The sequence below is a fragment of the Protopterus annectens genome, chromosome 3.part1 (genome assembly GCF_019279795.1).
Source record: "Protopterus annectens isolate FY-2018-M chromosome 3.part1, PAN1.0, whole genome shotgun sequence".
NCBI classification, from domain to species: Eukaryota; Metazoa; Chordata; order Ceratodontiformes; family Protopteridae; genus Protopterus; species Protopterus annectens.
The window spans coordinates 1,631,714,921-1,631,731,316 of record NC_056732.1 but is presented as its reverse complement, the minus strand read 5'-3'; the positions used below and the strand labels follow the sequence as shown (position 1 = coordinate 1,631,731,316).

General features: G+C 39.9%; 1 protein-coding gene across 2 annotated transcripts in view; it reads right to left on the bottom strand.

The window, feature by feature from the left end:
- LOC122798587 (pituitary tumor-transforming gene 1 protein-interacting protein-like) overlaps window positions 1–15,588 on the bottom strand; it is a 956,210-nt gene extending 940,622 nt beyond the window's left edge. The window contains exon 1 of one of the 2 annotated variants that reach the window (XM_044067656.1): window positions 15,265–15,588. In XM_044067656.1, coding sequence (XP_043923591.1) covers window positions 15,265–15,400 — 136 coding nt within the window. In that variant the 5' untranslated portion in view covers window positions 15,401–15,588. The remainder of the gene's footprint in view (window positions 1–15,264) is intronic. The other variant, XM_044067655.1, reaches the window with a different exon arrangement.
- Between the last annotated feature and the right edge of the window lie 808 nt (window positions 15,589–16,396).

Here is a 16,396-nt window from a genome sequence, read left to right as displayed (position 1 = left end):
TGCCACCTTTGGTTTACCCTTCTAACATTAGATTGTGAGGAAAAAGAAAAACAGTGAAAGAAAATATGGCCACAGTAATGTAGTTCAGCTTGCTGTTACAAATTCCACCACTACTGACATAATAAAAACAAACGGAATGCTGCTGTGGCCAGTGTACAGGGATACCACAAGCTACCAATATTATAGCCTGCCTACAAACTACAAACAATGAGCTAAGAATTAAGTGACTATTGCAACACAATCATACTGCTTAGCTTTATGATAAAAAAGGAAGTTGAATCCTTCTGTCAGATTCATTATGGGCTGAAAGAATTCTGGCTGACATGGTAAATCAGAGTGAAGCCTTCAAAGGAATACTGAAAACAAACCACCAGTGAACAAACAAAATAGAAAAAAATCGGAGCCAAAGATTTGGACAGCTGCTGAAGATAAAGCTTTATCTTCTGCAGCTATCCACGTCTTTGGCTCCAGTTTCATCTATGAGGCCATTAAAGAGCCCAACTGTGGCTCACAAGCTGCATGTTGTACGAGCATATTTTATAACCATCCTTCCGTTAAGCTTTAGTGCTCTACCAGATGGTTCATATTATACTGGCCTTCCATAATTTCAACAGTTTAAAATTCCCAAAGAAAGTACTAAATTACATATAAACACAATCAAACAGAATGAACCTTTATTCATAACAACAGTGATGCAGAGACACTCTATTCTGAATTTACTCAAATGATTTCAACTCTACAATTTTTTTCAATTATGTAGCTGCATCCAGGCTAGAAATGATAGACTGATGTCAGTGGAACTCAAATTTCCACCTTAAGCTGCAACAGTTATTTATTTAGCTAGTTACTTCTTATTTAACTGCTGGTCTTGGACACTTTTCTGCAAAGACTCAGGCCTACTGACAAGGATAGCCTAGTTATATTTGTTACCTGGGTAGTAGACTTATACACAATGACACATTTCAGCCACAACTCAAGACATATACAGATATTCTCTCTCACACACAAACACACACACACACACACACACACACACACACACACACACGTATACTTGTGTGCGTGTACCTATGAATATATATTTGTAAATGTATGTATACATATGTATGTATATATATGTGTGCATACATACACATATATAAACACACATACATCAAACATTTGAAAACACCTCTGCAGATATAAGAGTTCAATTATGTGTTGCCAAAATTATAACGATGCATTGCCAAAAACATAATAAAACAGTAAACAGTTAAGTTATAAAACAGCAGTACAAAGGACTGTAAATATGCAGACGGTAAAATGCAAAAAACAAACAAAATGTGCAATACAGTACACAAATATAAATGTAAAATTAAGTTCAAACAGTATAAAACAAAAATATATACTGTAATTAGTGGGAGAGACTGAGTGTAAGGAATATGTAACTAATGAACCACAGTGACTAGCGTTTACAAATGCTGTAGGTGATGGGTTACCTTTTCAGACGTTTGCTTCTTGCTACATAAGTCTAACACTGCTCAAGGAGTAGAATGCTTGTTTTCTGATGCAATTAAATAGTTCCAAGCATTAAAGAGTGTTGCTGTATTCCAGGATTTAATGTTGTCTGTTACATTGACTAATATTGTCTATCTCTGCAACTTGTTGCTTAGCTAATTCTTAGGCAGCTGTGTGGTTGAAATTTATTAGAATTTATCCCAGGTGCGATCCTGTTGTTATCCACTGTCATTAATGTTTTCTCTTTCATTTCATACTGTATCATTAAAGGGCCTAAACTTGTACTTCGTATAGCTCCACCCCTTAATTCCAACATCCAATCAAAACCACTCCTTCCCTCCCTCCTCCTTTAATACTGCTCCTTCATGATATATCTACCCATCACTATCCATCCTCTGCCTTCCTATCTTTAATTGATCTCTTCCACCTGATACTACTTTATTTACCACCGGGATTGACCTTATCCTTTTCCATCATCTCTCCCTTACACCTAAATCCATCCCGTTACTCTACACTACCTTTCCAGATCTCTCCATACTCTCCACTACCTCTCCTAATTATTTACATCCCCCACTACTTAATACCATTACTAACCTCTCCTAATTATTTACATCCCAATTCTATTACTAACTACCTACTCCATTACCTCTCCCTAGGCACCTATATTTATCTTGTTACTCTACACTACCTTTTCTGATGTCGTTACTCTTTTCCACCTCTCCATATTATTTTACATCCACCAATACTCAATTCTATTACTATCTGCTCCCACTCCTCCACTCATAACCATGCTATCTGCAAGCACACGCATTCTCCTTGCTCACTCTTCTCCATTCTTTTTTTTTCTCTAGTACACACTACTACTCTAAACCCTATCTCCTTACCCCCTCTAACGACAACCATCACTTCCTCAGTAGCTATCCAATTTAAAAGCTATACAGACATATCTCCTAGCCTCTACCAAACAAATCCCCTCTTTCAATACAAGGTGAAAATCATATCAATAACAAATAAAAATCTATTTTACCCTAAAGAACAATACCACCACCTGTCTTCAATTAATCCACAATAAATCACCCTCTAAGCAAAGTCATTAGCTTACGTAATCAATTTTACAAGTAAACCTTAATGCAGTGACATACACCCCAACCCAGGGCCCACTTCTACTAACCCATCTGTACCTCCCCATAACAATAATTCTCACAAATCATTATGTGTGCTAACCCTTAGTCTCCAAAGCATTCGCAACAAAATCACTAACCTCCATGCTTGGATCTCTCATAATCAACCAGACATTATTGACACCACAGAGACGTGGTTAAAACCTTCTATTAAAGACTTAGAATTTCTTCCCTGGGCTTTCAAACTATAAGAGATATGATAGTCCTAAAAAAAAAAAAAAAAAAAAAAGGCAGTGTAGCATTAATCTTTCCTAACACCTACAATATACTTCAATATACAAATCCTGTACCTCAATTTTCTAAAGCCAAAATTCTCATTACTATCCTAAAAATGAATAACTGCAAAAATGTGTGTATCATAGCATTTTATATCCTCCCTGGCAACAATATATCCATATTAGAAGACATCCTTGCACGGGTTTCGACTAATATTAAAAACAAAACTGTCACCTTAGGCAACGTAAACATCAAGTGGCTAAACCTTAGTTCCATCTTTCCTTCTTCAAATATTAATCCATTCAACTTCACCGAACTCATAAATTCCCCAACCAGACTTAATATGGGCAATAACAGTGTTTCCATTTTAGACTGGATTCTAGTTTCTGATCCTAACAAAATATCTGAAGTAGTTACTCTCCCAGACACTTGACTGATCATCTCCCCGCCTTTATCTGCCATACTCCATTTACCTGACAAAAACAAACATCAAGATAAACAAATAAGAAACCTTACTAAATTTAGCCTACATACCTTCACTAATATTCTAAAAAAAGATAAACTGGAATATCCTAAAAACACTCCCACTAGATGATAAAGTCAACCATTTCAACTCGATATTTCTGAATACACTAAACAACCTACCACACCTTCACAAAAAGAGGATAAAACCAAACTACACCCCTTGCCTAACCAAACCAACGAAAGATCTTATGATCACTGGGGACAATATATGGAAACAGTGGCAAACCAACAAAAACCCTCCAGACCTGTTAAAATTTAAATAACTTCATAACCAGGTAAAAAGAATAGTCAACAAAAGATAAAAAAAGAATACTATATAAAACTGCAAAGTACAAAACAAAGTACGACAACAGAAGCAATACCATCAGCAGCAGAGCACATGTTCTGTATGAATATAGAGGAAGAGTTAGGCTGGCTAGAGTATTCTTGGTAAGTTAAATTAAACTGCCTATTTTCTCCCTGGCCTTACTAATAGGGAAGAATTTGTGATGTATTTCAAAAGAAGGGGTTTTAAACATTAGCACATAGGGTATTTAATTGCTAGGCTAGATTGTGTTTATAGATTTATGTATTAACATATATGTATTTATATCTGTATTTATAGGTATTAATGTCTTTTTAAAAATGTTTTAACAAAGTATTTACTAACTAGTCATGTGAAGAATGTGAACATGTGATCTGCTGCTGATAGTATATAAGTTTGTCATTTTTACAAAGTTATTGTCTGAAGAAGTCTCGTTGTAAAGAATTGGAGGCGAAAGCGCCTACCGTTGGAAGAATAAAGGATTACTCATTGCTTCTGTTGCCTTACTTTGTTTTGTTCTTGTGGAGTTGGAGTATTTGCTGCTTTTTTAGAGAAAACTGCAAAGTAGCCATAAACAAAAAAACTTCTGGAATTCCGTTACCTCAATTCTAAAGCCAGGCACAAAAAACAACCCATGTCCACATTCTTACAAATCATCTCAAGAAATATCTACCCTCTTCAACTCATTCTTTTTTCCCCCAAACATCTTTATTAAATTTACACATATCTTCTTCTTCTTTCAGCTGCTCCCGTTAGGGGTCGCCACAGCAGATCAACTGTTTCCATTTCTTCCTGTCCTCTGCATCTTGCTCTGTCACACCAACCACCTGCATGTCCTCTCTCACCACATCCATAAACCTTATCTTAGGCCTTCCTCTTTTCCTGTTACCTGACAGCTTCATCCTTAGCATCTTTTTCCCAATATACTCTGCATCCCTCCTCAGCACATGTCCAAACCAACGTAATCTTGCCTCTCTGGCTTTGTCTCCAAACCTTCCAACCTGGGCTGACCCTCTAATATACTTATTCCTAATCCTGTCCATCCTCGTCACACCCAGTGCAAATCTTAACATCTTCAACTCTGCCACATCAAGCTCCGACTCCTGCCTTTTGTCAGTGCCACTGTCTCCAACTCGTATAACATAGCTGATCTCACTACCCTCTTGTAGACCTTCCCTTTCACTCTTACTGGTACTCGTCTGTCACAAATCACTCCTGACACTCTTCTCCACCCACTCCATCCTGCCTGTACTCTCTTCTTCACCTCTCTTCCACACTCACCATTACTCTGAACTGTTGATCCCAAGTACTTAAACTCATTCACCTTTGCCACCTCTACTCCCTGCATCCTCACCATTCCTCTATCCTCCCTCTCATTCACACACATATATTCTGTCTTAGTCCTGCTGACCTTCATTCCTCTTCTCTCTAGAGCATATCTCCACCTATCCAGGGTCTCCTCCACCTGTTCCCTACTCTCACTACAGATTACAATGTCATCTGCAAACATCATAGTCCACAGGGACTCCTGTCTGATCTCGTCTGTCAACCTGTCCATCACCATTGCAAATAAGAAAGGGCACAGAGCTGATCCTTGATGTAATCCCACCTCCACCTTAAACGCATCCGTCACTCCCACTGCAGACCTCACCGCTGTCACACTACCCTCGTACATATCCTGTACCACTCTTGCATACTTCTCTGACACTCCCGACTTCCTCATACAATACCACAACTCCTCTCTAGGCACCCTGTCATATGCTTTCTCTAAATCCACAAAGACACAATGCAACTCCTTCTGACCTTCTCTGTACTTCTCCATCAACACTCTCAGAGCAAACATCGCATCTGTAGTGCTCTTTCCTGGCATGAAACCATACGGCTGATCACTAATCATCACCTCCCTTCTTAACCTAGCTTCCACTACTCTTTCCCATAACTTCAGAGGGATTAAACTGATCAGTCACAGCATGTAGTTACTACAGCTCTGCACATCACCCTTACATATGACAAAAGCAATCTTACATTTATATAAATAAAAACCATACAAAATGATATCACGTTCCAAACAGTTTACATCACAGACACCATTGAAACAACTGTAGTTGTAAACATTATACATCACTTATAAACCATCCAGTCATTGTCAGCTAAGCATTATATAGCTCATTCAAATCCTGCTTCTTAACCCTTGTTCCTGCTCTGCATATATTATCCCTACAATTCCCATTTTTCTCCTATGTAGCTTGCTCCTTCCCTTTTCTAATGATCCCAATTCCAGTTGTTTTACCTGTCATTATATTCACTACTTCTAGTGAAGTTGGTCTAGACTTTGGATTTCCATTCTCTAGTAATTGCTTTTTTTTGGCAGCCACCATAATTAGACTCAGCAAGGCTTTACTATGTCTAGACAATTTTGATTCTGTAGCATAACTCAAAAAAAATAATCTCCCCAGTTAGTCCAATCTGCTCACCCAGCATCTCCATCAGAGCTGTCTGCAGGGAATCTCAAATGTCTGCCAGCTCATCACACTTCCAAAAAAATATGTTCCCAGCTACCTCTTTCTTGCCCACCACATCTCCAACATTTGCTGTCCACCTGAGGAAAAATGCTTTGGAGTATACTCGGGGTATAAAAATACCTGGGTAAACACTTCCAGGCAAAGATCATATGTCTAGGCAATTCTGATTCTGTAGCATAACTCAAAAACATAATCTCCCCAGTCAGTCCAATCTGCTCACCCAGCATCTCTGACAGAGCGGTCTGCAGGGAATCTCAAATGTCTGCCAGCTCATCACACTTCCAAAGCTACCCAGCTACCTCTTTCTTGCCGATCACATCTCCAACATTTGCTATCCACCTGAGGAAAAATTCTTTGGAGTCTACTTGGAGTATAAAAATACCCGTGTAAACACTTCCAGGCAAAGATACTAAACCTTCTAGACTTGTTGCATATTTGGGAGATGCACATATATCCCCTATTGTCTCTTTGTGAATTGCTTACCCAATCTCTCTTCCCAATCCTTTCCAAGCTCCTCTGATTGATTCTTATAATGATCATGCAATACTTTATATGCTTTGCTAATTGTTCCTTTTTTAACAGCAGCTTCTGTTCTACATTCTATTAAAAACTCTACCAGTGCTGGTCTTTCATTTAGAGCCCCCTATTTCTTTCTCTTTGCCTATACTCTGATATCAGTCCTCGATAGGGAAGGCAATCTCTGACCTGCAGTCCAAATAAATTCTTGGCCTCTTCCCAATCTGTTACCTTTCCCTTTCTAATTATTTTCTCCCAACACCTTGGTTCATTTACAAATTTTTCTCCAATAAATTACAGTCCCCTCTTGCCTATTATCTGTATCCCTGACCACAGTCAACCCTATCGGCAAAATCTAATTTTCTCCATTCTCATACTGGTTTGGTTCTTAGAATACTCCCTGCTATTTTATGAATACAATACTCTGTATGATTTTGGTTGTTCTCCTTAAGAGTTTGCAACAAAATCCCAATCTCTCACTTCTTGATCTTCCTCCCTGTGTCAGTATCATTCCTTTCCACTTTGAATTACAATTTTCTGCTTGTGCTATATACAAGAGCCTTAACTGAATTGATCTAAAATACCCCCTCAAATCAGGTAATCCTAGTCCTCCTTGTTCTGTTGGTAGAATTAGCTTATCCCATTTGAACCTTGCTGTCTTCCGTTCCCAAATAAAATCCTTCCAACTCTTTTTTAATTGCCATCCACAACTTTTCCTCCAGTTGATAAAAGTATGCCTGACCTGTGTTATAAGACTCAAAGGACTAAAACATTTTAATGGCTTGTATCTTAGTATTCATATCCATAAAAAACTTCCAGTTTCTCAATTTTTGTATTACCTTTTGTTCAGTCTCTTCCCACATATCCTTAGCTGTCACCACAGAGTCATTTCTAATCCATACTTCTAAATACTTAATTTTATCATGTCCCCCATAAATATAAATGTTGTGGGACCAATTTGTGTGTGGGTACATAATTTACTGCTATTAACTTTGTTTTAGCTTCATTAATTTTGTATCCCGAGAAGATTTGAAACGGTCTTAAAATGTTCCACAACACTGTAATGTCCCTTTCTGGTTTTGTCATGTATAAAATAATATCATCTGCAAATACAGCCAGCTTTTCCTGACTACCATACCAAATTATATCCTTGGATTTCCGAGTCCCTTATTTGCTTTGCCAATGGTTCTAAATATAATGCAAACAAAGGGGAAAGTGGACAACCCTGCCTGGTTCCTCTACTCAAGCAGAAATTATCAGAGGGGGCCCCCACCCACTTTAATTCGTGCCTCTGATCCCTCATACATGCTTCTAATCAACCTTACAATTGTATCGGGGAAAGCAAATGCTTCCATTGCCCTGCTCATGAAGTCCTAATCTACTCTGTCAAATGCTTTCTCTGCATCAAGACCCACCAATAAAAGTGGTACATTCTTACATTCTGCTTCCCTCTGGATCATCAATGTTCTATTAATATTGTCAAATGTTTGCCTCCCTTCCACAAAACCACAGTGATCCATATCTATGAATTTTGGTAACACGTTTGCCATTCTTTTAGCCATTATAGACAAACATTTTACAATCATGATTTAGTATTAAAATGGGCCTGTATGAAGCTGGATCCAATGGATCTTTACCCTCTTTAGGTATTACAGCCACCACCATCTTCTTCCAGGATGCTGGTACTTCTCCTCCTCTTAAAATACTGTTAAAACTTTCAAGATCAGTTTTTTCCCTCCTAGCTTCCAAACTTCCACTGGAATATCATCCACTCCTGGGGACTTTCCTGTAGATTGGTTAGACATAACCATTTTTATCTAATTCCTTCCTAGCCTAACTGTTAGCAATTGAGCCTCTTGTGCCTCTAACTTTGCATATTTAATTTTTCCATAAACATTTCCATTTGTACCTTTTCTTGATTACTGTATTTCACTGCTTTTTACAAATTTTCATAAAATTTCCAAAATATGTCTAATACTTCTATATGGTCTCTCGTTATATTCCTTGTTATAGGCTCCCTAAGCTTAGTGACTGCCCTTTCCACTTTTTGTTGCTTGAGTTGTTGTACTAGAAGTTTTTGTGGTCTACAATTATCAAAAAACAGTTGCTTAACAGCACTCCCTTATTTTCTGTTTAGAATTCTGCAGCTGCTCCTTTTCTTGTTCTGAGAGATTCCCCATTTTGCAATAATTACTTTATCAATTCCCTATAAATAATTCTTGTTACTGTTTAGCCATCTCTCCTTTTCTTTTATTTCCAACCTAGTTTTAAACTCAACTTTAATTTTATCCTACTCCTTAGCTATGTTTTCAGAAGATAACTCTATCTTCTCTAGTGGCTCCTGAATTAATTCCACAGCCCATTGCTTACATTCCTCTCTTTTTAACCGGTAGGTGGGAAGCACCGGTGTCTCATTTTCATTTCATTACCTTGCGCTTTTATTTTAGTTATTATTGGGTGCATTTCAAGACCTTCAATTAAATGCACATGTTCCTGTGAGATATAAAATCTATCTAGCCTAACCCAGTTTTTATATCTCGGTGAGTAATATGTAAATTCACTCTGAACTCCTAGTACTGAAGTCATCTTCCATGCCAACCATTTTCATAAATTTCTTCAAAAATCCACCCTCCCTTGTTATATTTTTTCTTTTAGGGCCCCCAGACACAGCTTTACTGTTGTAAACCAAATTCCAGTCTCCACCTATAAGTAATATTCCTTGCTGAAAGCTGGTTATTTCTCCCAGAATTTTTTTAAGCTCCATTATAGCAGTTTTAAGGGGGATGTAACTGCATGCCAGTGTAATCCTCCTCACTAGCCAGTACCCCTTAGTGCTATGCATCTTCCATTATCTTTTTTTTCCTCTTCTATCACTATTGGAGCTCCTCTTGCAATTAATACAAGTACTCCATTTTCCTTTGCCCCAAATATTCTGTTGAATAACCATTCTGAAAACCTTTCTTTATTAAATTCACATGTTCAATACTTTCCAGGTGAGTCTCCTGCAGCATAGTTATTTTCACTGTACATTTTTTAATATAATTCATTACTCTGTTTTTTATATTTATCTGTAAGACCAGGTTGAAAGACATTACAGAAAGCATCATTTTCTTCTGTAGTCATTATTACTACCTTTTATATGTAGCTGCTCTTTTGCTACATATCTAGTTCCAACTTTTATGTTACATGTATACACTGTTCGGCAGGTTGGTCTTTTATACAGTTGTTTCATGTCATATCCATCTGCGTCTATGTCACATCTTACACAATGTTTTTTGTTTTTTTGTAAGCCCTCAAACGGAACAAACACCCCCCCCCCCCAAAGAACCCACCTAAAACCTATGAACTTTACAATAACACACAAAACTGGGCACAACTTCAAATATTGAAGTTCTTGCTTCCTAATAAGAGCATAAGTTCTAAAGTGACAGTTACACAGACAGGCTAAAGTTAACCAAAAAGAAAGGTTAGTCATGCTAACACTCATGGTACGGCCTGTGCTATTAGTAAGTGCTATTTGACTTTTTATATCTATAGAACTCTCCCAGTTGGGAAAACACTTGAATGCTTTCAGTAAACACTTTCTCCAAGCTATTTTTCTTTATCAAATTGTCTTCCAGTGAAATGCAAACCAGGCACAAAACTGCTAAGGGTACCTTGTTATCAGAAAAAAAAAAGAAAAACACGTGCAACACATAGCTCACAAAGCCAGTGTGCCGAACAGTCACAGCCCTTAAGGCTAAACAACACACCCGATACACTTGTAATAGGTGACTCTATCGTCAGGCACACTGACGTCCCGCTCACCAGGCTGAACAAGGAGAAGGTCACGGTGAGCTGCCTGTCGGGCGCTAGGATCCGCCACATAACACAAGCACTCAGGTCACTCCAAGGCAAGTACAAATATGACTCAGTCATTGTCCATGCTGGTGTGAATGACCTGAGACGTACCTCCCTGGACTACATGAAAAGAGACATAGAGGAGCTCTCTGAGCATGTAGCCCAGGCCGGTATGACCCTGACCTTGAGTAGCATCTTACCCTCACCAAGAATGATGCCACAATATGAAGACAAGATGATCAATTTCAACAATTGGCTTAAGTGTTGGTGTCATTCAAAGGGGATCCATAGCCTGTCAGCCTGGGATGACATGCTCGACAAGCCACGATGCTTCGCTAGGGACGGCTTGCACCTGTCACCCCTGGGCTTTCGGATATTGGCAAAGGCTCTTGCTACCCCATAGTGCCTTTTTTAGGCAAGGCTCAAAAGACAAACCCACCTCCATAGGTATCACAAGGGATAAGAAACTAAGAGTAATGCTACTCAATGCCAGAAGTCTAAACCTCAAGATGCATGCACTCGAAACTCTCCTTAGCATGGAGAACATCGATATCTGTGCAGTAACAGAAACCTGGTTCAAGGCTCCGGAGAGCACCCCAGCACTACCAGGTTATACCTCATACCATGCTTTTCGGCCCCAAAACTTGGACCGAACCACAAAAGGAGGGGGAGTATCAATATTCGTCAAAGATACCCACACCTCCAGGTTGGTGGCACAGCACGAAGCATCAAAGACTATCCATGTGCAACTAACTGTGGGTAAAACTGCCTTCCAGTTTATAGCCTGCTACAGACCACCCACCCAAACACAGGAACCCCACTCGGCCTTCCTGAGAATACTGGAAAATATGAAGGTCTCTCCAAACACCATTATATTGGGCGACTTCAACTACCCAAACATAGACTGGGAGCATTACTCTAGCTCCAACACCCTAGCCCAAAGGTTCCTAGAATTTATAAACTCAAATGCTATGGAACAACTTGTTACCACTCCAAGAGGGGAAAACATACTGGACCTGATCATCACCAACATGGGGACAGTATGCTCCAGACCACAAGTGTATCCCTCACTGGTAAGATCAGACCATAAACTAATCTCACTGGATATTCACATCCCGACCCCACCCCCTGCCCAGAAAACCACAGTGAAAAACTTCTCTAAAGCAAATTTCACACGCCTCAAAACTGAGGCGAAATCCTTCAAAGCCCCCGGGCCTGTGGAAAATACGGCCCAGACCGCAGAATCCTTTATAAACGCATTCTATGAACACCTTCAGGAATGCATGGATCATGCAATCCCAAATAAAACCAAGACCCAATCCTCCAAAGGCAGACGTCCTGTCTGGTGGACCCCAGCCATAAACAAACTATACAATAGAAGGAGGAAGCTACTACATGATAGAGCAAAATCCAAAAAAAAGAAGGCATCTCTGATCAGTATTAGCAAAAAACTACGGGCACTCAAAATCGTCTAAGGCCAGCTTCGAGAGAAAAATTGCACAGGACACTACGGATAATCACAAGGCTTTCTTTAGTTATGTTAGGAACCTGGGTGGGAATTCCCAGATATGCTCAGAATTAGTCCAAAATGACAAAAAATACAACAAGCCCACAGACATTGCCAACATCCTAGCTGACAGGTTCAGTGCAAACTTCTCCCCCCCTCCCCACCAAAAGGGCAAATATCTATCCCAACAGAGTGCTGCCCCCCTGACATCTCAGATGCTCAGGTAACAGCCGCCCTCTCCAAAGCAAAAAACACAGCATCAATGGGACCAGATGGTGTCCCGGGCTGCGTCCTACATGAACTCCAAGAAGAGCTAAACCCAAACATAAAACTACTGTTCAATCTTAGCCTTACTACAGGATATGTACCCAAAGAGTGGCATACAGCAACAGTGGTCCCTCTCCACAAAGGTGGTGCCTCAACGGATCCTGGAAACTATCACCCCATAAGCCTGACTAGCTTGGTCTGCAAAGCTATGGAAAGGATCATCATGGACCTCATAAATAAAGATATTGGGGACCTACAGACACTGGATCCTACCCAGTTTGGCTTGGTTAAGGGCAGATCCTGCCTCTTAATCCTGGTCGATTTCTTTGAAACAGTCACCAAGGCCATTGACGAGGGGAAGGTGGTCCACACAGCCTACCTGGACCTCGCAAAAGCCTTCGATACAATACCCCACTCGGGCATTATAGATAAGCTCACCAGCTTAAATATAAACCCCTATGTCACTAGATGGGTTGCAAACTGGCTCAAGGACAGAACCCACATGGTTAGAATTGCTGGAGCCATGTCAGACTCCAAACCAGTTACAAGTGGCATCCCACAAGGCTCAGTCCTGGGACCTCTCTTGTTCGGTATATATTTCTCGGTACAGGCCAACACGGAAGGGCTGTGGCTGACCAAGTTCAAGATGACTGCAAACTGGGCCATAATCAACTCTCCAGCCGACACAAGCATCCTCCAAAAGGGCCTCATAGAAACAGACAACTGGTGCCAGAGCCATGGCCTCAAGCTAAACGCCAAAAAGTGTATAGTCATCCCCTTTGGCAAAAACAAAGTGCCCACAAATTACCACATAGGTGGTAATCCATTAAGTACAGAAGAAGTCATTAGGGACCTGGGGACCCAAGTTGATAGCAATCTCTCATTTGACAACCACATGGCCAAAGTGGTTAGAAAAACATTTTATATTAGCCCACCTAATCATGAAGGGATTCACATCTAGATCAGGGGAGGTCATCGTGCCTCTTTACTCATCCCTCATGAGGCCCATAATTGAGTACAATGCCCCTTTTGGGATGTACCTTACCAGACACCTGCAGCAACTGGAAAGACCCCAAAAGTACCTCACCAAGAGGATCAAAGGGCTCAAACAGATGCCATATGCTGCCCGGTTAAAGAAACTCCAGCTCTACTCAGTGGCATACCGCCTGCTCAGAGGCGATCTGTGCCTGACGTATAAAGCCATGTCCAACCCGGAATTAATGGACATGCTGTACCTCAGAAAATCCAAATCCCATCGAGCTACGCGCTCGAGAGACTTGAACCTCAGCACTGAAATAAATAGGACATGCTGGAGGGACAGATTCATAACCCAGAGGCTCCCTTCACTCTGGAATAAAATCCCAGTCCAGGTTAGGCATAGTCCCTCATTGACTCTCTTCAAGAGGAATCTTGATGAGTGGATGGGAGATCGTAGGTTTACCCCGGGTATCACTTCTGTGTCACTGTTAGACAGAGGCACAGTATACTAACCTCGAAAAAGGGCATAGCAAAATTCATTTAAAATGGGTGGCGAAAGCCAAACACACTCTAGCTAGGCTTATAAATGCCCTACGGCAGATAGGCTAGTATGAACCTATTAGAATATTTATCTCATCAGGGGCAAAATCAGCAACCTTGAATGAGCTAGAATTGAATCACGCACGCAGGAAGTCAGAGATCTCCTCTGAAAATGCTTCTTGACAACCAGACAGATGGTAAAAGGGAAGAAATCCGCAATTTTCTGAATTTGAGATATATATATATATATATATATATATATGCTAATAGTGGAATTGTGGACGGGGCTGTAGTGCAGCGGCCAGTGGTAGTATTGTCGTCTCACAGCAAGAGGTTCTCCGGTTCGATTCTCGGCTGGGGGTGCCTTCTGTGTGGTCTGCATGTCCTCCCTGCGTTCGTGTGGGTTTCCTCCCACGTTACAAAGACATACATCTGGAGCATTTCTCCCCGGGCCTCCACTGAAAATTGACTTCGTTCCAAGTTGGACTTTCTCGGTTAACAAATGTTAAATAAATAAAAATTAAATTGTTAACTGTTGGAAGAATGGACTCAAAGCGCTGGTGCTACAGCTTTTCCCCTAGATCACCCTAAGTGCACGCTGAAAACACATGATCATCATGTAACCCTGACAGTTCTGCTCAAGCTTATAAAAGCCAGACAGCTGTGACCCAAATTGTTATCCAGACATGTCTTCTTAATACACCAGAAGTCAACCTGACGAAGGAAAACCAAATCAAACACCAGAAAGTTTACTTCTTTCTATCACATAAATCATAACACGTTACGCCTACAGCAGCAGGATTTAAATTCTGAAACAGAAGAGCTACAAAAGGGGGCGTGGGCAGAAACCAAATTTACAGAAAGCATAAACTTAATGGAAACACACACAAAATACACTTTTGGACGCCTTCGGAAATAACTGAAAATACAGGTTGACATCGATTATTTAAAATGTGTCTCAGAGCCTAATTCTAAAAGTCATACCTAACTGTCGTGTCGTAACGATTCTATTCTCAAAAAAAAAACATTTAAGAGGGTGGTGGGTACTGTAAAAGTTCGACACTCTTTTTTTTCTGGAGATAGTGAGAAACCGTGAAAAGGCATTAACCACAAAAGCGTGTCAAACTGTTTTCTAATAGAATGAACGCCAGCTTTGTGAATTCCACCTTCTCACCATCAACACTGCAATTACATTACATCAATGCTACTGTCTTCACAGGACGCAAAGACAGAGATTCTGAAACTACTAATGCTCGCCCCTCATAAGAGTAGCTGCACCCGATGACTATGTAACCTAGTGGATACAATAAGCAAAACGAGAACACATCCTCCACCTCTCCAGTTTGGTTACAAAAACATAGCTCAGCTTACCTCCCGATGGCTGTACGCTTGTTGTCAATGGGCTTGTTGTAGTGGTCAGTTGCCCGAGACAGCATACAGACAGCAAAATGATCACAGACTGCTCAATTTTGTCAAACATGTTCGCGTCTGAATAGACAATATTCATCAAAGGGAAACCATTCCTTTAAAAATTGTGCCTTCTGATTACGTCACAAACTAAGTATAACCACAATATTGGCAGTTTTACCGTAATAAGAAAGACAACTGCCGCGTTAAGAAAGGACAACTATTTACTTCCTCGTGACAGCTTGGAGTTAGTCCCTTCCAGCTAGGAACGACGGGAAACTGGTGAATGACATCACTTCTGCTGTGCATCACTAGTATATCTACTGGGTATATGTCGCAGATGTGTGTTAACTGGGTTTTTGTTTCTTTATTAACTATGCTGTTAGCACTATGCAACTGTTTGCATACTCTAAACGTATCAGTTAAAAAAGTAAATAAACGTTTAAGATTCGAATCAACATACATTTCCTAAAGTAAAATAAAACTGTACCACTTAACTGTACAGATTTTTGCCTCCTATTTTTGGTCCGTTTTTCATAAAGAAAATGATGGCAAACATTTGAGTTTCAGACTTCAAAAATTCATGCTAATGAAAAACCTGTTATTCCAAAAACCGTCCATATTTTTGGGCATTTGTCCACTTTTATTTATGCTTTGTCCAGATTTCTTGGTCCAAGATGATGAGAGTTACGGACTTGTAACTTATCATTTTCGCTTTCCCTTACGTAATAGTGATGCTCCTCTTATTTTTGCTCTGTACCTCGTAAAAATAAGAGACAAAGTCACAGTTAGATGAAACGGGGCATAAAAGATTATATCTCTGACTTTTGTTTTGTCTCAAACTCTGGGATTTTTTTAATAAACAGATGATAATTATTATAAGTTTTAAATGTACTGCCTTATTTTATCGATATTGGATCTGTACTCCCCATTTTTTGCCTTTGCCCTTCATTCTTGACGAAGAAACTGAGAGTTTGGATGAGATACACTAGATTTGAATTTATGGATTTAAATATTAAATATTAGTTACTTCTAAATTGTACACGTTTACGTAAAACGTTAATTTCAACAGTACTCCCTCTCTCAACTGGTGATT